General features: G+C 40.6%; 1 protein-coding gene and 1 pseudogene across 1 annotated transcript; one reads left to right on the forward strand and one right to left on the reverse strand.

The window, feature by feature from the left end:
* Nucleotides 1–2,036: 2,036 nt before the first annotated feature.
* axdnd1 (axonemal dynein light chain domain containing 1) lies at nucleotides 2,037–21,337 on the forward strand. Its single transcript, XM_055165258.1, has 26 exons — nucleotides 2,037–2,236; nucleotides 4,025–4,173; nucleotides 6,541–6,644; nucleotides 6,742–6,823; nucleotides 8,616–8,701; nucleotides 8,782–8,838; nucleotides 8,931–9,039; nucleotides 9,136–9,257; nucleotides 10,247–10,387; nucleotides 10,651–10,755; nucleotides 11,772–11,892; nucleotides 12,057–12,158; nucleotides 13,355–13,521; nucleotides 13,897–13,966; nucleotides 14,234–14,468; nucleotides 15,485–15,695; nucleotides 16,192–16,285; nucleotides 17,379–17,665; nucleotides 17,740–17,833; nucleotides 17,929–18,051; nucleotides 18,324–18,389; nucleotides 20,196–20,228; nucleotides 20,360–20,464; nucleotides 20,543–20,634; nucleotides 20,739–20,878; nucleotides 21,014–21,337. The coding sequence occupies exons 1-26, from the start codon at nucleotides 2,098–2,100 to the stop codon at nucleotides 21,130–21,132; spliced, it is 3,153 nt and encodes a 1,050-aa protein (XP_055021233.1). The 5' UTR covers nucleotides 2,037–2,097; the 3' UTR covers nucleotides 21,133–21,337.
* On the reverse strand, nucleotides 5,538–5,654 carry LOC129412195 (5S ribosomal RNA; annotated as a pseudogene).
* Nucleotides 21,338–22,749: the final 1,412 nt, after the last annotated feature.

Raw genomic sequence — 22,749 nt, forward strand, 5'->3', positions numbered from 1 at the left:
AGTTGTTAACACTTTTACTGAAATGAGTAGTCCAGCCTGTCATATGCACTTCAACATGAGTCAGATTTGAGTCATGTCAAGTGAATATTGACTGTACCCATTTAAATTGTATATATGTTTCATTGAGTGTATCATGCACACTAAAGAAGATATTGCAGTATAATATCTAAAATGTGTTGTAATGTGTGTAGAATTAGAAAAAAATTATTTCACATCAATAAAATTATGAAATGTGGGAATCTGAGTGCTGAGGTTGATTCTTTTTGAGTATGTTTTGGTCTCGTCTCTATGATATCTCTGCTGACAGGTTTTACTTCTTTTCTTTGAATTGATGAAGGGGGCAGTAGCTCAGTTGGTAGAGCATTCACCCACTGATCTGAAGGTTGGCGGTTTGATTCCAGCTCTCGACATAAAAAAAAAAAAAAAAAAAAAATAAATCACAGGTTGAGTGGTCAGATCCACTGACCCACAGGTTGGCTGGTGTGACTCCACCTCCCACAGATGAATGCTGTTGTTGTGTCCTTGGGCAAGACACTTAACCCACCTTGCCCACAGTGTCTGCGTACACTGGTGTATGAATGTGTGTGTGAATGGGTGAGTGGTTCCTTGTTGTAAAGCGCTTTGAGTGCCTTGAAGGTGGAAAAGCGCTATAGAAAAATGTGACCATTTACCATTTACCATGAAGCTGTAAAGAGGAAAACCCATGAACCTAGCACCACTTTTTATTCTTATTTTTATACTACTATGACCCAGATATTATGTGTTCTTAATAAAGATGGAATTGAACTGAAATTGATTGAATTGCGCGTCATCAGAGCAATGGCGCCATCTGCTGGAGGTTTGGTTGCTGTATCACAAACATAGACTGTATATATAAATTTTATACTATTATTACTATTATTTTATCCAGTCTGTGATCACAAATTAGCAAATTATCAGTGGGACCAACATTGCCACATATTTTCATTTCTTGCACCAAAACAAATGATTTCTTGTTTTGGTATTTAAAGTGTTTTATCCGATTTATACCTTTTATTTTTATGCCATGTTGTTTGTAATCTCTTGTAGTCCTTGCTTCTCGCTTTCTATGTTATTTACCTATAGATTTACATTCTATCTTTGAAATTCTGAAAATACGTGAAATAAAAACATTATAATAACAAAATTATTTTATTTTAGCAAATAAGATAACGTCGTCGTAACACCGTTTCCATGGCGACACGTCCGGTCAGATCATAGCTACAGGAGACAGCAAATTACTTTACATATTTCTTTAACTGTTATTATACATGTTATATATTATAGATTTACATTCTATCTTTGTAATTTGTAAAAATACTTGAAATAAAAAAAAAATATTAATAAAAACATACGGCTTTATAAAATTAATTAATTAATTTTTTGTTATAATGTCGTGCTTTTATGTTGGTTTGGTTTTGTGGTTAAAAAATTACATACTGTTTATTTATTTATTTTTATTTTAGCAAATGAGCTAATATCGCCGTAACACCGTTTCCATGGCGACGCGTCCGTTCAGACACAGCAAAGAGGAGACAGCAAATTACTTTACATATTTCTTTTGCATGTTATATACTTTATATTTACATTCTTTCTATCTTTGTAATTCAAAAATTCTTGAATTAAACAAATAAATTTATTTATTTATTTTTTTTTTTAGTTAGTTATAATGAAGTGCTTTTATGCTGGTCTATTTTCTGGTTAAAAAGCTACATACTGTTATTATACATGTTATATACTATAGGTTTACATTATATCTTTGTTTTCTACTTGAAATAAAAAAACAAAACAAAACAAAAAAAAACATACGGCTTTTTATTTTTATATTATTTATTTATTTATTTATTTTTTTTGTTATAATTACGTACTTTTGTGTTGGTCTATTTTGTGGTTAAAAAGTTACATCCTATTTATTTTTTTTTTCTTTTTAATTTATTTTTTTATTTTAATAAGATAACATCGTAACATCGTTTCCATGGCGACGCGTCCGGTCAGACACAGCAGAGGGGAGACAGCAAATTACTTTACATGTTTATTTTATTTTATTTTTTATAGAAGTTTAAATACTTTCGGGGCGACATGAGCTCTCCTCCCCTCGGCCTCATCTCGCTCCAAACTCGGTGTAAAAGTCTGCGCGGTTCTTCCGGGATGTCTACGGCCGTGAGAGCAAATTCAGCCCCGGGTTCAGCGCGGGCAGAGCGGCCGCGGGACGCAGCAGGTGACGGTCGCGACGTAAACAAGACCCGTGCTAATGCTAATGCTAACGAGTGGTTTATATTAACTCTGAACTTTATGAACTTCTGCTTACATTGTGCTTTTAAGACATGGTGACGCGACGATTTACCCGGGACAGTCCCAGTTTTGAGCCCTGTGTCCCCTGTCTCAGCTGATGTATCTAGAACCAATGATTTGTCCAATTTTATACAAGAAATGTCCCAGGTTTTTCTATTTTTGACCAATTTTATACCTCTCAACAGTAAAGAGAGGCATAAATTGTCACTTGTTTAGGTAAAATACAGAAAAGCTGCTTAAAAAATTGGGTTACTTTTGTCTCATTAATATTTACAAATGAGTCACTGGTTTGTACAGGTGTTTTGATATCCACAAATGCAGATTTAATATTTGTAACTTGTATTTTGGACAAGGACGAGACCGAGACAAGACCGAGACCAAATTGACACCATCTTTGTAGTTTTTGACATTTATTTGTATGTTACCGTTATTTTGGCACAAATATATCAATGTTTTTATAAATCTGTCTCCATTTTATCACTCGTCAAGTGTCAGACCTTCAAGACCGAGACAAGACTGAGACAAGACCGATACCACGGCCTGTCGAGACCAAATCCAGACCATCTTTGTAGTTTTTGACATATATTTGTATTTTCCAGTTATTTTGGCACATATATATCAGTGTTTTTATAAATTTAACTCAATTTTATCACTCGTCAAGTGTCAGATCTCGAGAATGAGACAAGACTGAGACCAAGCGCCTTCAAGACCGAGACAAGACCAAGATCACGGCCCATCAAGACCAAATCGAGACCATTGTTGTAGTCTTTGACAGTTGTATTTTACCGTTATTTTGGCACAAATATATAAATGTTTTTATAAATTTAACTCAATTTTATCACTCGTCAAGTGTCAGATCTCGAGAGTGAGTCAAGACCGAGTCCAAGCACCTTTAAGACCAAGACAAGACTGAGACTTTTAAAGGCCAAGACTGAGACAAAACCAAGACTACGGCCAGCCGAGACCAAATTGACACCATCTTTGTAGTTTTTGACATTTATTTGTGTTTTACAGATAGTTTGGCACATTTATATCAATGTTTTTATAAATTTAACTAAATTTTATCACTTGTCAAGTGTCAGACCTTGAGAGTGAGACAAGACCGAGTCCAAGCGTCTTTAAAACCGAAACTTTTAAAGGCCCAGACCGAGACAAGACCGAGATCACGGCCCATTGAGACCAAATCGAGACCATCGTTGTAGTTTTTGACATTTATTTGTATTTTACAGTTATTTTGGCACAAACATATCAATGTTTTTATAAATCTGTCTCCATTTTATCACTCACCACAAAAAAAAAGCAGTCTCGAGGCCAGTCTCAAGACCAAGGCCAGTCTTGAGAACTACAACGCTACTTTTACTTGAGTGATAAGTATTAAATTAACAAAATTAATAATTTGGCTGTGATAATTTACAATCTTTTTTTTAAGCCAGAGTATGTAACTTTTAATGGCACTAAACATGTGTCCAGGAGGGCCATTTCCACAGAGATGTCGTTCCTTTGGTACTTCCACATTGGCACAAGTGAATCTCTCTCCATGGTTTTAACTTTCTGCTTCCATAGAATGTACCTTTTTTACAACAACATGGACAATTGTCAGTAAAAACCGCAAAGACTAGGAGCTCTTACGAAGTTACTGCACAGATCTGAACTTTAAAAACATAGCATTATTTTCTTCAGATTTTCTCATTGTATTTCTCATTTCCTGTTGCAGAGGTGCAGTGTTGTGCCTTGGTGGAGAGCTCAAAGCAGCTTCAGTCTGTTCATAATGAAGTGATCCCAGAGGAGCTACTGGTCAGTCTCACCTCCACCGTCTGCAAAGATAACGGACTCATGCCCACTGCCCACCAGCGACACTGCAAGGTACCCAAGGAAACCGCTGTTATTGACCTTATAATACCAAAAACACATTTTACACATTCTGCAACGTCAGAGGTATAACACAACTTTATTCCCAGACAGAAAAAAACAACTACTTTTCATGTGAATGTCATTATAGGAGGCGAGGGTCAAATTGAAAAAACTATGAGCCATTCTACACCTCATGTGTTTGAATGAAGGTGTCACTTTTCAGGCTGTAACTGTAGGACCGGAGAGGTGCAAGCAGATTCAAGCTACTGCAGTGTGCACCTTTTTATTGAGTCAAACCATCGGATGTTTAGATGCAACACAGAGAAGAATTAGGACATTTTAAAAAGAGCTTCGATCCAAGAGGCAACCTAGTATTTTAAAAAGCTCTGTAAGGCTGGATTGAAAAAGAAAAAAAATGATTCAGTCTGAAATTTTGGAGTTTCAAATGAATTTAGATGCAATGTTAGTGTCAGGTAGAAACAGCGGGAGGACCCAAAATGCAGGACTGCTTCAGTTGTTTAATGTAACAAATCCAAAAAAACAGAAGAAACCAAATCCAAAAATAGAAACAACAGACATGATACTGACAAAGACAAACACAATGGACGAACAAAGGGCAGAGAAGAACACAGGGTATATAAGCAGACAGATACAGGTGTAGGGCAATCGATCAACACACAGGAAGTAAAACTCAAACTACAAGCAGACAGGACTAATGTCAAAATAAAACACCAAAGGCACACAACACTACAGGGAAAAACTACATTAAAATAAGCAAAAACAACAACTACAGAACATGAACTATGACAGAGTGAAAATATTTTATGTTCATAATCAAATGTAATTTTAAGGCCTTATTTTTTTTACATATTGCATTAGTTAACTTTTCATGCTGAAGTTCTGTGAAGTTTTGAACTGTGGATTAAGATCTTTTCTCTGCCCCACTTTAAAAGACTAGTTATAGAGCAGAGGTCTCCAACCTTTTTCCTCTGCTGAGCTACCTTTTATAAAACGAGAAACTGAGAAAGTAGAATAGCTATGGCAAGTCCTAGGTAGGGCTGGGTATCATTCAGAAGTTGCTAATACGATACATATCTTTAATTATTAATTAATTAATCATTGCATTTATACAGCGGCTTTCAAGATACCCAAAGACACTTTACATTTCATTATTCATTCACTTCAACTCAGTGGTGGTAAGCTAATACTGTATCCATAGCTGCCCTGGGGCAGACTGACAGAAGAGAGGCTGCCAGTCTGCGCCATCGGTCCCTCCGACCACAACCATCACTCTCACACACACACCACTTTCATATTGAGCAATGTGGGTGAAGTGTCTTGCCTAAGGACACAGCGACAGTTTTTGCCACTGGCGTCCCCTGTGACACCTGGAATTCCCAGTGGTCTCCCATCCAAGTACTAACCAGGCCCAACCTTGCTTAGCTTCTGAGATCTGACGGGATCAGGTTTGACAAGTCGGGATGGCCACATATCTCAATACAGTGAGCATATGATTCTACATGATATATATATATATATATATATACAACATATATATATGTATGTATATATGTATATGTATATATGTGTATATATATATATATATATATATATATATATATATATATATATATATATATATATAGATTCGATATGGTTCTATAAAAAAATAAAGGCTAAATCATGGCTGTGATATTAAAAGTGTTTGTTAAACCACTTCTTGTGCGAAGTTCATATGAAACACAAACATTTTAATCATCAAAACAGTGAAAATGTCAAATGTGTAAACAAGTTTCCTTCATCTGAACAAGCACCAAGACTCTAGCTGTAACAAAATAATTTAGTAAAATATACCAAAAAAAGACTGAGAACTTAACACAAGTTGCACAGTTACTTGAGATGGGTGCGTTGGTGGAGAGGGAGCAGCCCAAGAACACAGAGAAAAATTCCACCCTCCATCTTTATCATTCAAAACGTTGTACTGTATGTCCTAATAAATCTCACATTTTGCAAGTAAGACAGTGTGCGGGATTTATACCTCAAAATACTCTTGGGGATATATCGATACAGCAGCCCACGATATCGATATTGTATCATCACATTAAATGACACGATATTTCAATATTTTTGCTCTCCTCTAGTCTTAGATGAGGTACAGTTAGATGCCTATTAAACCAAAACCATTATTCATTTATTAGTGCACAAGTTAGGCATCAAATGACACATTAAAGTGGTAATTAATCATATTTTAGTTTTTGAGCGCAATACATTTAATTAAAGAAATTAAAGAAATCCTTTGGCGAGCAACTTGGAAGGGGGTGGAGAATTGACCTGAAACTTGACCTGAAATCAACAATATTTCTCCCGGTTTCTCTTTAGGGCAGCACTTTCCGACGCCCAGATCCTGTTTGGCATCATCCCCTCGGACGAAAGAAATACCAGCACTTTCTGGAGCAGCCCACGTCTGTGAGCGGAGCGGGCAGGTGAGACGAGGCAGAGACACAGCTGTGAACTATACACACCTGTATAAAAGTACACAGTATATATATGTGAGTATGTGCTGCTGGAATCTGTGTTCAGGGACATATCGTTCCTGTGCGACGCAGCTCAGAGGAAAGCCATCACTCTGCCTTCACTTTCAGAAAAGGCCGGAGACACACAGGTACAAGAACATGCTCTGTTATTACTGAAAAGCGTTGTTTCAGATGTACTAATGTGAATTCTTGTTGTAATTTTGGAGACATTTTGATAAAATTTTTTTTTAGACACATCCTTCTGTTATGTTTTTTCTTTCTTCATGAATTTAGGAACAAAGAGACACCACAATTCATAATTATGGCTTATTTGAAGAGTCAAAGCTTCAGATTATAAATCAAACTGTAAAACTTTTTGCTTACCGTATTTTCTGCACTATAGGGCGCACTTAAAACCCTTTAATTTAATAAAAAAACGACTGCGCGCCTTTTAACCCAGAGTGCCTTATATATGAATTTATTGGGGCGTCTTAGTACGTGTAGAGGCTAATCTTTGACTCGTTTTCTCCTTATTACTAATTTAACCTCTTCATAAAGAAAGATGACTAATGAGCCTGTCTTACGCGTTTACAACTTGATGTCGTTGCAGCACGGTAAAACGACCGTGTTTCTCCAGCCATCTGTTTTCTTTATTGTTAACAAGTTCAAGAACAGCATTTCTTCACATGTAATTACATGAGAATACAACAGATATGCACTAGTGCGTCCCCAATGTTCAAATCATGTATACGTTTTTTCTTTCCTTTGAATCAAACATAAATCATGCACTTAAACATATTAAATTGCTTTTTAAACAAAAATACAAATGAATCATTATGACTTGTTAATTATATTGAAATATGTAATCCTTATGAAATGACGCTTACAGTACGACTTTAGTAAACTATAAAGCCGCTCCACTTGCAGCATTACGGCTCCAGTAGTCAGGAGCATCAGGGGTAATACATACTGTGATTCCTTTTAATATCAAAATGCACCTGTCAAGAGACATGCTCACAACGCCCACTTTAAACTCAAGGCTGTTATAAAGTGAAAGTGCGTTTAGCTGCGTGGGAGCAGTGGATGAGAGAAGGAGAACACACATTCACCAAGACAGAGAGACAGCGCCGAGCCACTTACGCCACGATCTGCCAACGGATCGTGGACGCCCGGGCTAAGAATCAGTATCAACTGTGGTCTGAGCTTTCACCAAGACCAGAATCATCACTGAACTGCCAGGGAACAGTAACCACACTGACTCGGATAATGACGAGAGGGATGTGGACGGGCTGGACGCCGGAATCGCCCAACTGTTTCAACAATGAAGACTTATTGTGAATACTTTTACTTTTAAAATTTTTTTACACTTTACAACTGAATAAAGTTGAGAGTTATTCTGAATGCGTTAAATAAAATTTGACTGACTTATCTAACTGTTGTGTTCCGTTTAATGCGCCTTATAGTCCGGTGCGGTTTATATGTGAAAAAAGTTCAAAAATAGACCATTCAATGACAGTGCGCTTTATAATCCAGAGCCCCTATAGTGTGGGAAATACAGTATATGCATTTTTTGTTGCATTACTAGCTAACAAATATTATATTGAGATTAGGGTATCAAGACGTCCCTGTTTCCCCGGGACAGTCCCAGGTTTGGACCCTGTGTCTACTGTCCCATCAGATTTGTCCAAAAATGTCCCAGGTGTCCCTATTTTTGACGAATCTGAGTAAAGAAAAGCATAAATTTGTTCATTTGTTTAAGTAAAATACAGAAAAGCTGTTTAAAAATGACCAGAACACAAAGAAAATGTGACTATACAGACTCGCATTAGAGCCAAGTACAGAACAGTTAAATAATTACGAACAATGTCATGTCTAATATGAGTGGAAGCCTGTATGTTTGTAATAAAATAAAAATCATAATTAATCTAATCTTTTAAACAGAACATGACCGTGTCCGAAAGCCTGATCCCAGAGGAGTACCACATCGTGAAAAACAAAGGACTGAGGACCCTGGAGCTGTACGAGGAGTGAGTTCCACTATTTACTATGAAACTTTGGCAACTTTTAATTTCTTTGTTTACATTTTTGCTGTTTATCTGTTTTTAAGCTCCTTCACCGTGCAGCTGCGAGACGACGAGCAGAAGCTACGAGTCTTCCCTTCACTGTGAGTTTAAAACACTGTAAAAAGCTTCGTGAGTCTTGAGAGGCACTATATAAATAAAGTCGATCGTTATTGTTTTTATTGTGTGTCCGCAGGAAGCCCAGTGGCAGACAGGAGGTACTGCAGCTCATGCGTGTGATGGACGACATGTTGGAAAAGGCCGGAGTGGAGCAGCCAAGTGAAGAACTCGGTGAAGTCACTCAGGTACACGCACTGCTGAAGGAAGCGAGTTACACAGTGTTGTTTGTAACGGTCGATGAATAGTCAAAGAATTCTAACGGTAAATGTGGATTCTTGCAGATTGAGGGCCTGCTGGACTTGGTGCGCACGGAGCAGAATATCTACAACGTGGTTTTCCATGAGCTGATCCGACAGGTCAGTGTGGCCTGCGCCGAGAGAGGGCAGCTCCTCGCCAAACTCAGGTGAGACGCTGTCGGTTCACTTAAAGGTTGTATGGAGGATTTTTTTTCAGTTTTAAATTGTCAATGAGAGTTTAAAATACCATTACAGAGACGCAGCAGCCTTGTAATTATGATGACCAAAAAAAAAAAGAATGAAAATCGATCAACTGTGGACATGTTGAGGCCAGATAATCATCAGCCAATAGGAAACAAGGCTGCCTCATTTTCTATTGGCTGTTGTCAATCAAACTCCCTACGTTTCTAGTGTAACTGACTCGTCGGCGTGTGGGGATTACGTGGTTTATGCAGCGGTTCTTAGAGGCTTTTTCAAACTGTCGCTTCCTCGCAGTTCGCACAAAGTTTGTCGCGACGGCGGACGAGAATCCACGACCAGTTCGCCACAAAAAAAAGTCGGTTTACGAGGTCGCTGAAAGAAGAAGAGAAGGAGAAAAGGAGCGAAGACAAACTGAGGTGGTTCTTGGAGATTCCTTCCAGAGAGACGAAGGGTCTAAAAACTGACGCGTCGGTCGCTAAAATATTTCTAGACGGGTCACTTCAACAGTAATTCTGAACGCGCACTGACTGTAAACAAGCGTGATTTCTAGAGTAAAGAGGCGGGAGGAGATGTTTCTACTGAGGAGCTGTGGAGGAGGAAGGTGGTGTCACGCATGCACAACATTTGAAAAAGGACTGTATTTTCACTTCCCTTAAAAAAATCCTCTATACAACCTTTAAGCCCCAGGGCCGAGCTCTAACATAGAACTAAAATAAAATCTGGACTTCCAGTAAGCGCTGTAAGATGGCAGAGTAGCTTTTTTGCCTCTCCTGACAAAAAGTTGAGAAAACTCCACGCAAATCAAGAAGATACTGGTTATGTTGACATCTATCTATCAAAAGAGTCACTGTATATAGTGCACCTTTACAATATATAAAACCAATAAAATTACACTTTCCATTTCATTTCTGCTGTTTTAATGTCTCACTCTGATGTCTGACGCCTTGTTTCTCAGACAGAAGTACCAGTCCCTCCTGGAGCGGGTTCCTCGGTTCCTCAAGGCTCTTCACACTGAGACTGTGGCTCAGAGGGCTTTGGACCGACAACTCACTGTGGAGATCCACCGCATCAAGACAAACATCCAGCAGCTCAGCAGGTGGGGCAGGAGCGTGAGAGTCAGGTCTGTGGAGCAGAGTATCGATCGGGCCAAATTTTTCTATCCAAGCCCAGTCCGCTTCCGACAGAGCGAATCCGAAAGTCACACTATTTTCACAGGCCGACTAATGACACACGTTGGATGTTGTTTGTGTTCCTCTAACGGACACAGAGACACAAAATACAAACTCAGGAAATAGTGAAAATAGTGAGAAGACTTTATTCCTCACCTTGTTAATACAGTTTTTGTGTATTTCTTTGCAGAGAACTGGCCAAAATCAAGGCCCACGATGCCTTCGTTTCCCAGCAGGCCGAGCGAGCCCAACACGAGCTGTCCGAAGCGCTCAGCCAGAGTCACAACAACTCAGAGTCAGTCCTCACATCATATCAGGACTAAAGCAAGACTGGACCAGGACTAAACCAGGTCTAAACCAGGTCTAAACCAGGATTGAATCAGGTCTAAACCTCAGCCAAAGTCACAACAACTCAGAGTCAGTCCTCACAGTCCAAACTTACACACGTCATATCAAAACTAAACCAGGACTAGACTAGGACTAGACCAGGATCAGACCAGGATCAGACCAGGACAGACCAGGACTAGACCAGGACCAGACCAGGACTAGACCAGCTCTAAATTACATCTAAACCAGGACAAAACCTCAGCCAAAGTCAAAACAACTCAGAGTCAGTCCTCACAGTCCAACCTTACACACATCATATCAAAACTAAACCAAGACTAGACCAGGACCAGACCAGGACCAGACCAGGACTAGACCAGGACTAGACCAGGACTAGACCAGGACCAGACCAGGACTAGACCAGGACTAGACCAGCTCTAAATTACATCTAAACCAGGACAAAACCTCAGCCAAAGTCACAACAACTTAGAGTCAGTCATCACAGTCCAACCTTGCACACATCATGTCAGAAATAAACCAAGACTAAGCCAGGTCTAAATCTGGGCTAAACCAGGACTAGATCAGGACTAGATCAGGACTAGACCAGGACTAGACCAGGACTAAATCAGGACTAAACCAGTACTAAACCAAGACTAAACCAGGACAAAACCTCAGCCAAAGTCGCTACAACCCAGAGTAAGTCCTCACAATCCAACCAGGACTAGACCAGGACTAGACCAGGACTAGACCAAACTAAATCTCAGCTACAGTCACAATAACTCAGACTACTCACTGTGCACACTTACACACATCATATCTAAACTGGCACTAAACCAGGACTAGACCAGGACTAATCAAGACTGAACTAGGACTAAACAAGGATTTAATCATTTTGAGAGTTAAACTTTGATGCTTAAACCCTGTAGTATAAACATAAGTGATACGACTCTGTATTTACTTCATGTTTTTGTGTTTCTCCTGTTTCAGAGTGGTCCAGGGTTACCATGAGCTGTATGAACTCCAGCGCAGTCGTCTGAGCTCTCAGCTGCTGCAGATGACCGAGGAGAGAGACCTGTGGAGCCACTTCACCTACAGCCTGGCCCTCAAGGTGCACCCAACTCTGGACTCTGTTCTGGGTCAGCCTCTGCTTTAGTCTGAGTCACAAACCTCTTCCTGTGTGTAGCCAAGAGAAAAAGTATTTGTTTACCACACGATACTGCCAGGTCCCTTGTGAAATGCCAGTTTTATTTACACTTTTATGTTGTGTTTTAGGTGATCAGTGTGAAGGACTTGCAGTTGGTCAGTCAGTTACACAACAGTGAAGAGACGTGGCACCAAACAGCGACGAACTGCAGCATTTATATAAACGCAAAGGTAAAACTAAGACTGGTGAGGAGGAGAAGATTATTTTGCAGTAGAATCAGACGTGGTGTCCCAATGAGGAGTTTACAAGTGAATAGATGAAGTCCACTTATTACCAGTAATAAATGAGGTGGAGGAGGCTTGAGTGTTTGTGGGTATTTGCCTCACAGCAAAAAGGTTCCAAGTTTGACTCCTGTGTCGCCCAGGCTTTTATGTGTGAGTTTACATGTTCTGCCTGTGTCTTGGTGAGTTTCCTCTGGTTACTCCCATTAACCCAACCTCCATCAACCCAAAACATGCAGAGAGACGCATGCAGGAGATGTGGACTTGGACTCAAGTCAGACTTGAGTCATTACAGTCATTAGACTTCATAAAATTGACATAAATTTGGAACCCGACTTGGACTTTGAATGCCTGTGACTCGGAACTTGACTTTTACTTTCCTGTTTGTGACTTGGGACTTGACCCATAGAACTGAGACTTGATTGAGACAAAACAAGGACTTGGTCCCATCAGTGAGTAGACTGACTGTGCTTGTGTGTCAGGACTCGAAGGACCTGAAGTCTCTTTGTGTGTGTGAGTGTGTTAGGACTCAGACGACCTGAGGTTTGTGTGTATCTTTTAGGATTCGGAGGACCTGAAGTCTCTTTGTCTATGTCAGGTTTCAGAGGACCTGAAGTCTGTGTATGTGTGTGTCAGGACTCGGAGGACCTGAAGTCTCTTTGTGTGTGTGCGTGGTGCGTGTGTGTACGTGTATGTGTATGTCAGGACTCGGAAGACCTGAAGTCTCTTTGTGTATGTGTGTGTCAGGACTCGGAAGACCTGAAGTCTCTTTGTGTATGTGTGTGTCAGGACACAGAGGACCTGAAGTCTCTTTGTGTATGTGTGTGTGTGTAGGTCAGGACTCGGAAGACCTGAAGTCCCTGTGTATGTGTGTGTCAGGACTCGGAAGACCTGAAGTCTCTTTGTGTATGTGTGTGTCAGGACACAGAGGACCTGAAGTCTCTTTGTGTATGTGTGTGTGTGTAGGTCAGGACTCGGAAGACCTGAAGTCCCTGTGTATGTGTGTGTCAGGACACAGAGGACCTGAAGTCTCTTTGTGTGTGTGTGTGTGTGTGTAGGTCAGGACTCGGAAGACCTGAAGTCTCTGTGTATGTGTGTGTCAGGACACAGAGGACCTGAAGTCTCTTTGTGTATGTGTGTGTCAGGACTCGGAGGACCTGAAGTCTCTGGCGCACAGCTCTGGGTTGTGGAGGCAGGAGCTGCAGAGGTTCATGTCTCAGTTGAGGAGCAGGGACCAGAGTCAGTGTGACGTCCTCTGCCCCGTTCAAGACGCCATCTGCAAGTGGCTCTGCTTCTGCTCCACACACCAGCAGTAAGACAGAAGATACTTTTACTTTACACCATTAAAGATGCACTATGTAACTTTTCTGATGGGGAACCGCTTTGTATTTGCTTGTATTAACCTGGAACATTCTGCACTACAATATTAATTTCTCTAAAACTGCATTTATTTATTGCCTGAAAACACTTTTGCTTCAATGGTGTCACCTTTATTGTTTCCATGGAGAAGTTTGTTGGTATATTGTGGAACATTCTAGGCAAGCAATATTAACATCTCCATCTCCAGATACCAGAAACCTCGCATGGAGCACCTTTTTAACTTTAAGACTAAATTTTACTGAAATGAACAGGAAAAAGAACTTGCTGAATAACAGAAATAGCTTTAACTTTGTGTTATTTTTTGTAGGAATCATGGTCAAAAATGTCCCAGAGCGACAGTGGAAGAAATGAACGCAGATTTTAAAACATGGTCTGAGGTAAGACTCAAAATTAGAAAAATAAGACAAGAACCTTTTGTGAAATTTCAGAAATACAAGAACAAGAGAAGAATAAAAATATGCTGTGAAAAATCAAAAATCACGATGGGTTAGGTTGTTTTTATATTGTTGCTTTATGCAGCTTTTATGTAAGGTAAGGTGCACTTTATTGTCCACATAGAGAAATTGTTCCTCTGCATTTTGTCCTTTTCTATTTAATTTTCATTTTCATTTCCTGACACAGTATTTGTCTGCGTCTCGTGACAGGTCCTGGTCTCTCAGGCTGAGGTCTTCCAGGGGGACGGGGTGTTTGCTCACAGGGAGAGCCTGGAGGCGTTGATCACGGTTCAGGATCAGTGGTTGGGTTTGTCCCTGCAGCTGCTCCAGAGACACTCGGCTCCGGACCGAGCTCAGCCTCAGCCCTGCCACAGCCTGAGCCAGCTCCAGAGCCTCCAATCTGAACTCAACACCAAACTCAGCGACCACATCACCGGAGAGAACGGTACAAATAATAATACCGTAATTTTCGGACTCTAAATTGCTCCGGAGTCGCACCAGCCGAAAAATGTGTAATGAAGAAAAAAAAAACATATATAAGTCGCACTTTTTTATAAAATCAGAGACCAGGAACCAACATTTGATCTTGAAAGTCAAGTTCTAGTAAAAACAATAGAAGAGAGAACAACAGACTGTTAACGTCAGATAACTAGAGCATAATCAATAGAACAGAACAAGTTTACCAAACTCTCCATCTCACTCCAAATCACTAAATCCATTCAATTCTTCATCCTCGGTGTCACTTCTGACAACTTGATCACCTCCAGAGGTAAACAGAGCACCGCTTCCTCTTCCTCTTCTAGTTCCAGTTAGAATTATTCCGGCCTTTCTGAATCCCGACAGGATGGTTTCGGTGTCACTGAAGTCCAGGCTTTGTCCATCCATTCAGTGACGTCCAGGAAAGTTTCATGTCGCACCCAGTTGCCGTGAAGCTGTGCTCTCCATCCCCGCTTTCCTCCAGTCCCTCACAAGTTTCTCTAAACTTTCTTTCTGCTGCTCGATTACCGTTTTCAGCTGAATATTTCACGACTTGCAGCAGGATAGAGACGACGTAGTGGATTAGCCATGAACTTTCAAACTTTAAATTTTTTTTTTCCTTAGAAAGTCTATGGGAAAAATGAATGGGATTTTTTTTTTTTTTGATTGATTGATTTGTTTTTATTTCGAGTTTGTGCCAAGAGAGAAACAATAATCATATACTACATAAATACTAATAAATATATACTACACACATACCACATAAACATTATAAACAACAGAAAAGCACATTTCTTGAAAAGGAGCGGGATGAAGAAAAACTTATATTAACCCTCCTCTGATTATGACAGTTCCAAAAATTATGTGGTCACTTCTTTACACTGATCACAGAACTTTATAAATATTTAAACTCTTATCTATAATTTCAAATGTTCAAATTCTGTACAGTCTATCTATATTAAAGTTGTATTGTTTTTGTTCCAGGAGTGCACAGTCAGCTCCAGTCCCTGTGCGCCTCCATTCAGCCCTGGTCCGTTAAACTGTCTGAGCTGAAGGAGCAGCCTCACAAAGCTCTGGCCCTGGACCTGAAGAAGCTGGAGGAGTCGCTCTCTCTTTGGAAAAGTCTGATGGACAAAATCTTACATCTCATTTTAGGAGTGAAAACAGAGACCCAGACCAACGAACCTGCACTGTAGTGAGTATGCTTTTATTTCAACAGTTTAATTCATTCAGCTTCATGTTTACTGGCACCATTTTGAGTACTTTGAAGGTGTAATATTTAATTATATTTTTCAAACCTGATTGGTTCACGTCATACCCAAACATTTTAAGCTTAAATAACATTTGAATTCTACTGTAGAATTCATTTTTGTAGATAAAATACAGATAGTTTCACCTGGTTTATTTTTAATATCTCTATAAAGATTCTGGGTCCAGCTACATGAAACCAAAACTTAAAAAATCAGTGGCTCGTCAATGACCCTACATTTGAAATTATGACTTAAAGCTGCATTGTGTAATTTTTCTGATGTCGTTTGTGTGTCATATTAAAATTCTATTACAGTATTATACATAATTTCTCTTGCGAAATTTTGTATTTGTAAATATCTCCATTCTTCTTTTTTTGCACATTGTTCATGCCGTATAAAAAGGTGACTGTTTCCCATTTATTTATTCATTTTTTTGTGCAGCACAGAGACAAAAGACGTCGCTGAAAAAGTCAAAGCGTTTGTAGAATTTCTCAGCAGCTTCATCGACCAGGAGAACCAAACTGTGAGCCAAGAGGTGAGCCTCAAACTGTTTTTATTTCAGAGTCAAAGGTGTGCATAATATAATATACAATTCACTCATTATCATTTTCTTCGAGGGACTATATTCTTATTGTTTGTACTGGGAGCTGTGAAGTCCACTCTCCTTCACTTCTCTGTTAGAAAAAGCCGTTCTAAAGCTGCGCACGGGTCTGAAAATACATCATCATCCCGAGTTTGCAGTGAATATTTTGTATGTGGAGCGCCATCAAGGCAAAATCCTGATCCCTCATTCAACCTTTGTTACAAATTTAAAAAGTCAACGCCAAAGCAAAAGACACCAACTGTTCACCAAGAAACACTTTCCACTGCAAAGAGACCAAGACGTGATGTTGCTGTAAAACCACAAGAACAAGAAAGTGCAGCTCAGTCTGTTTGTCTTCTGCCCCTCTACATTAACAAACAGGATTTTGCTTTGTTGTTGCTCCACATTCAAAATGTTCGCTGCAAACTCGGGATGATTTCTTAGGCAGTCAAATGTTTCCTTTTTGGTTCTTCCTGTGGATCAGTCCTGCCCATCGCCTTCACCTTTCACTATTTTTCAATTCCGTTGGGAAGAGAAACAGTTTGAACAGAGGTTTGCAGTCAAACACATCTGATTCCCTTTTGCATTTATGGAGTTCGCAAACTTCCGAAGCCCATTTTCCACTGTTAGGATCCAACAACCACACAATTATGATGTCTGAATCCCAAAACTAAAATATGACAATATCAGAACCAGAAACAAAAGCGACATGGTTCAAAGGACTTGAAAAGATCGACTTTACAATAGACGCATCCCACTGGGAAATGAAACATGGTGGTTTGATGTTCACTTTTTCAGAGGATCCTTCCCAGTGTGTATTGCGCGATGACCAGAAGTCCGAAATTCGGGATGCACGTATTAATAGGAAGAGGCTCCAATTCTGGGCCCCTAAAACCTTGGGGCCTGGGATAACAGACCACTTTTCCCCCTCCTGTTGACTCTCCTGCATGTAAATACTAAAGATTTGGGAGAGACTGGAACAAGTTTGAAAATCAGGTTTCCAGACTGTTGTAACGTCTACACCGTATACATGTGTCCCTCTCAGATCTCCAGTGTCCACGAGGGCCGGAGCCGCTGGATGTTGGACCTGCTCCTCCTCCTGGTCCCAGACAAGGAGCCGAACACACAGAACCACCACAGGGACCCACACAGGGACCCACACAGGGACCCACACACCCACACAGGGACCCACACAGGGACCCACACAGGAACCCACACAGGGACCACAGGCCTCAGTCCTCAGTCTCACAGCTGGAGGACGACGCAGCCCGACTGTCCCAGAGAGTGGAGCGGCTCAGCAAATACTTCACCAGGCAATGCACATACACACTTGTTCTTTCATGAATATACTTCAGATTCAAGTAATGTTATAGAATTATTCTATTGTTGCTTTTTTCCTTTGGTAGAACTTGTCAGCTGATTCACGAAGAGCAGATTCTGAGCAACCCAAGTCAGCAAGAAGAGGCTGAGAAGGAGGTGATGGAGTGTAAAAAACTTGAGGTAACACAACAAAATATTACCACATCCCTGAGTAACACAAGACATTTATATTTGGTATGTATAAATGTATTTAATGTCCTGTTTTCTGTTTATAGAATGAAAGCACAGACTGGATGGACACCTCGAAAATCCTCCTGGTTGGTTTAAAAATGGCTCCTTTAGAGACTCTCACTACAACTTTGAGCGATGGAGCTGAGAAGGACGACGTGGACGCACTGGTAACTGATTCTCACCTGTTATGTAATTGTATTTTATTAAGAAGACTGTACCTGGTGTTTGTCGTGTAGTAAAGTAAAATCTGTCTTGTGAAAAAAAAACTCCTCTCTGGAAGTTGTGAAAAGTGCTCAAAAACTCTTCAACTGAATAATTAAAATGCTCAGAATGTGTTAAGAAAGTGAGAAATAACTTTGGGCCACTGCAAACTGTTTTAAATTGACTGTGAACTGTGTTTTAAGATGGCATTTTTAAATACTTAATACATGTTTTTCAGGGAAACCAGGAAGCACAAGAAAAACATGAAAAAGTAGAGGAACGAGCAGAGGTTGTTGAAACACTGGTACTGTCTTCCATTTAGACCTTTGTATCATTGATTTGCAAGCCTATGTGCAAAAATATTTAGACATCGATGTTAAAGGGCCCATCTGATACAAAATAACTCTTTTCACATTGTATCTTCTGCACATAAACAAGCACAATTTGGGTTTTGGAACATCCATTACACAATAGTTCTGAAATCTTACAGATTTCTTGGAGGCGTCACAGACCAGGAACTATGAAAGTCCGACTATTGCTCCTCCCCCCACCTGTCCTGAGAAAGCACAGGCTCCGCCCTCCAAATGTGACGTAGGCTCTGAGTGAGCCGCCCTTCCTCCGCCCATCTCAGGGAGGGAGGGGGAGACAGGTGTACGCTAGAGATGCGTGGATAGCGGTTACAGCTGCGGACTCTGTGGCTAAACCGCGGGTCAGGCGGATGACGTGACGAAAAATAATATTTTAATTAAATTCAGGCGGGTGGCGGTTTCACTACTCAAATAAAAAGCTCTGAACTCGGAGCAACTGGGAGGAGACAGAGCGGATGGCGGACGGGTGCGGTTTTGAAAACTGGTCAAAAACTGTGGTTGCAAATGGATAGCGGGCGGATGATGAGTTTTGCGATGCGGTTGCGGATGAAAAAGTCACCCATCCGCGCACCTCTAGCGTGCGCCCTGATAGCGGCAGGAATAAACTTTTATTCATCATGGAGATACAGCGCGTTCAGACGCATGTGTTGGACCCGGAATCGGACGAGAACTTTGAGGAGCACGAAGCTCAAGCACCGCGTCCACATCAGCTGAACATTACTGATTGGTAAAGTTTTAATAAATACTAGGAGATAAACTTATTATATCGTGTTCACTGCAGTGTAGAACAATGAGCTTATGCTGTCACTTTTGTTTATGTGGGAATTGTCAGACGATGTGGGGTGGAGGTGGAGGTGGTGGAGCGGGGGGAGTGGAGTGGGTGTGAAGCGTTTTCTGCTACATCAAACGCGTCATAGGTGTATCTGCCGCGTCATCGTTGTAGCAGCTTTAGTTCGTTGTCATGTGGGAGAGTGGCAGAAATATGGCAATTTGTTTAAAAAAAAACACAGAATCAATCTAAACACCACTTCAGCGACATATACAAGGCCCAGACATCACTCTTAGAAGGTAGAAAGCTCAGAAAACTTGATTTTGCATGAGATGGGCCCTTTAAATGTGAGTTATCCTTGTTATTGTGTTTTTATAACAGTGTCTTGAAGTAGTTTCTATAATTACACTACCGGTCAAAAGTTTTAGAACACCGTAATTTTTCCAGTTATTTATTGCAGTTCAAGTCGTGCAAGTCCAATGAAGAGCTTGAAATGGAACAAAGGTAAAACTGAACAGACAGAGGCTAAAAAAAAATAAGATAAAAGAACAAAAGACAAGTTCAAGCTCTGCTAAAACTACCTCAGGAAAAAAGAACAAGATGGTAAAGCCTGAAAACCTGGAGTGTCCAGCAGCACAGTGTCCAGACTTAAACCCCATGGAGCTGGTTTGGGATGAACTGGACAGAAGAGTGAAGCAACCGACAAGTGCCACACATTTATGGAAACTTCTGCAACAGACTTGGGAAGAACTTTCTGAACAATATTTGATTTCTATTGTAAAAAGAACGAGCCACGAGTGTGTTCAGCTGTTCTATCTGCCAAAGGTGGACACTTTCATCAATCAAAAGTTTAGAATACATTTTGGTCAACAGTAAACTGGAAAAAAATGGAAAAAGTGTAGTGTTCTAAAACTTTTGACCAGTAGAGTACATTGTTCAAAGCTGATTTGTATTGTTTATTTGTGTTTTTCAGACTAAAGAAGAAACGACTGAACAAGAACCTGAGGTAACTTTTCCATAGACTGTGCATGGTTATATTAACAGAAGTTTCCCCAAACTCTGAAATACATGAGCTTTTTCAATCCAAAATAATACAGAAAATGGGCAAAGTTAACAGCAATGCCTTTTATTGTCCAGCAGAGGGAGCTATCCGTTCAGAACAGTCCTGTGGTGGAGCTGATCTCCAGTGACCGCAGCATCGTTCAGAACAAACTGGGAGAGAGCAAAGTTCGGCTCACTGTGGTGCGGATTTTGCTGAGCAGTTTAGTTTGACACAGTAATTGATTATTTTAAATACATTTGAATGTGTTTTTGTTTCAGAGCGAGGAGCAGGTGGTGGCTCCAGTCACTGAAGAAGCACAAAAAGCTTTTACTGATCTGAACACAGTGGAACTTTTACAACAAGAACTGCTGTAAGTGTTTTTATTTCAGTGTTTAAATCGTATGATACATTATAATGCAGTCACTTTTCTTCTCTCACTTTACACACACTCTGACACTGTATTTGTCGTGTCAGTGCTTCAGAGGAGCAGGTCCAGAGCTCACAGCAGAGGGCGCTAAAGGCCGAGGAGGCTCTGCAGACGGCACTGCAGAAGATCCAGGACCTGGAGCGACAGGTGCAGGGCAGGAGCAGCCTGGAGTCTCCAGAGACTGAAGGTGAGACTGGAGTTTTGGCAAAATTGTACACTAGTGTTTTTTTTTGTTTTGTTTTTTTTTTTTAACAAGCATTTTGGTTCGAAACAACTAATTGATTAATCAAAACGAAATGAAATTGTTTGTTTTTTGTCACAGATCTTAAACAGCCGGTGTCCTCCTCGTCTCTGGCTCCTGCAGTTAAAGCTGCTCCTGTGAAGAAAACACCACCCGAGTCCAAACCTCAGACCAGCTCCAAAAAGACCAGGAAACGCTGAGGCTCTGCACACGGCACTACTGTTACAACTACACCTCTGCACACGGCACTACTGTTACAGCTGTCTGCACACGGCACTACTGTTACTGCTACACTTCTGCACACGGCACTACTGTTACAGCTGTCTGCACACGGCACTACTGTTACAGCTGTCTGCACACGGCACTACTGTTAGAGCTGTCTGCACACGGCACTACTGTTACAACTGTCTGCACACCGCACTACTGTTACAACTCTGCACACGGCACTACTGTTACAGCTGTCTGCACACGGCACTACTGTTTCTGAGCTCTTTATATTTTAAAAGTGTTCATGTTTGTGCTGTGTCTTTGTTTACTATGTGAAAGTAAAAGTCGAAAATGTGTTATACATGTTTTTGTTTTATTTTTATTAATATTATTTGTGGATATACTGGCTTGTCAAAGCCTGATCTCGTCAGATCTCAGCAGGGCCGAGTCTGGTTAAGGCTTGGATGGGAAACCACTTGGAAAATCAGGAGCCACAGGAGGCACCAGTGGCAAAAACTGTTGTTGTGTCCTTAGGCAAGACACTTCACCCACATTGCCCAGTATAAAAGTGGTGTGTGCGTGAATGATGGTGGTGGTCGGAGGGGCTGGTGGCACAGATTGGCAGCCTCGCTTCCGTCAGTCTGCCCCAGGGCCGCTGTGGCTACAGTAGTAGTTTACCCCCACTGAGTGTTGAGGGAATGAATAATGAACTGTAAAGCTCTTTGGGGATCTTGAAAGACACTATATAAATGCAATGATTTATTAATTAATATTCTGTTCTGCTTCTTATTCTCACACAGGCCTGGATCAAACAGGACGGTGTAAATATGGTGCGTTAAAGTGCAGCGTCTTAAACAAACTTGTTTCATTAAGAGCTGCTCATTGAAATAAAGTGAGCAGTGAGGCAGAGGCTGGAGGTGAACACAGAGAATCCTTCATGTGGGTTTAGTACAGTTTTGATTGAGACTTCATGTTTTTACTCAGCTGTGGAAACTTGTTATTGATCTCTCGCTCTCTTCTTTCTCTTCTTTCTTTTCTTTCTCTTCTTTCTCTGTTCTCTATTAAGTCTCTTCTCTCTCTTCTTTCTCTCTTCTCTGCTCTCTCTCTTTCTCTCTGTTCTGTTTCTTTCTCCCCTCTCTTCTCTCTCTTCCTCTCTCTCCTTTCTGTTCTCTCTCGTTTTCCCCTCTCCCTTTCTCTCTGTTCTCTCTCCTCTTTCTCTTCTCTCTGTTCTCTCTCTTTCTCTCTCCTCTCTCACTCCTCTTTGTCCTCTCTCCTTTCTCTTTTCTTTCTGTTCTGTCTCTCTCTCTCCTCTCCCTTTTTCTCTCTGTTCTGTCTCTTTTTCCTCTCTCTTCTTTTTCTTCTTTGTCTCTCTTTCTCCTCTTTCTCAAACTGCTCTTTTCTGGCGGGAGTTTGAAGCGGTCGGTGGGAGGAGCCAAATTAACACCAGCGGAAGTTGAATTAACACTAGAGGAAGTTTAACCCCCATTTCATTTTCAAATAGTTAAACAGTTAAACATATTTTATTTTTATTTTAACCCTCCAGTTTTTGCTGTGCACCTTTAAACTGACTCTTGTGAACTAAACTTTTTATAACTTAATCACAAACTTTC

The sequence above is a fragment of the Boleophthalmus pectinirostris genome, unplaced genomic scaffold (assembly GCF_026225935.1).
Source record: "Boleophthalmus pectinirostris isolate CB_2022bp ecotype Guang Dong unplaced genomic scaffold, ASM2622593v1 HiC_scaffold_7, whole genome shotgun sequence".
Lineage (NCBI taxonomy): Eukaryota > Metazoa > Chordata > Actinopteri > Gobiiformes > Gobiidae > Boleophthalmus > Boleophthalmus pectinirostris.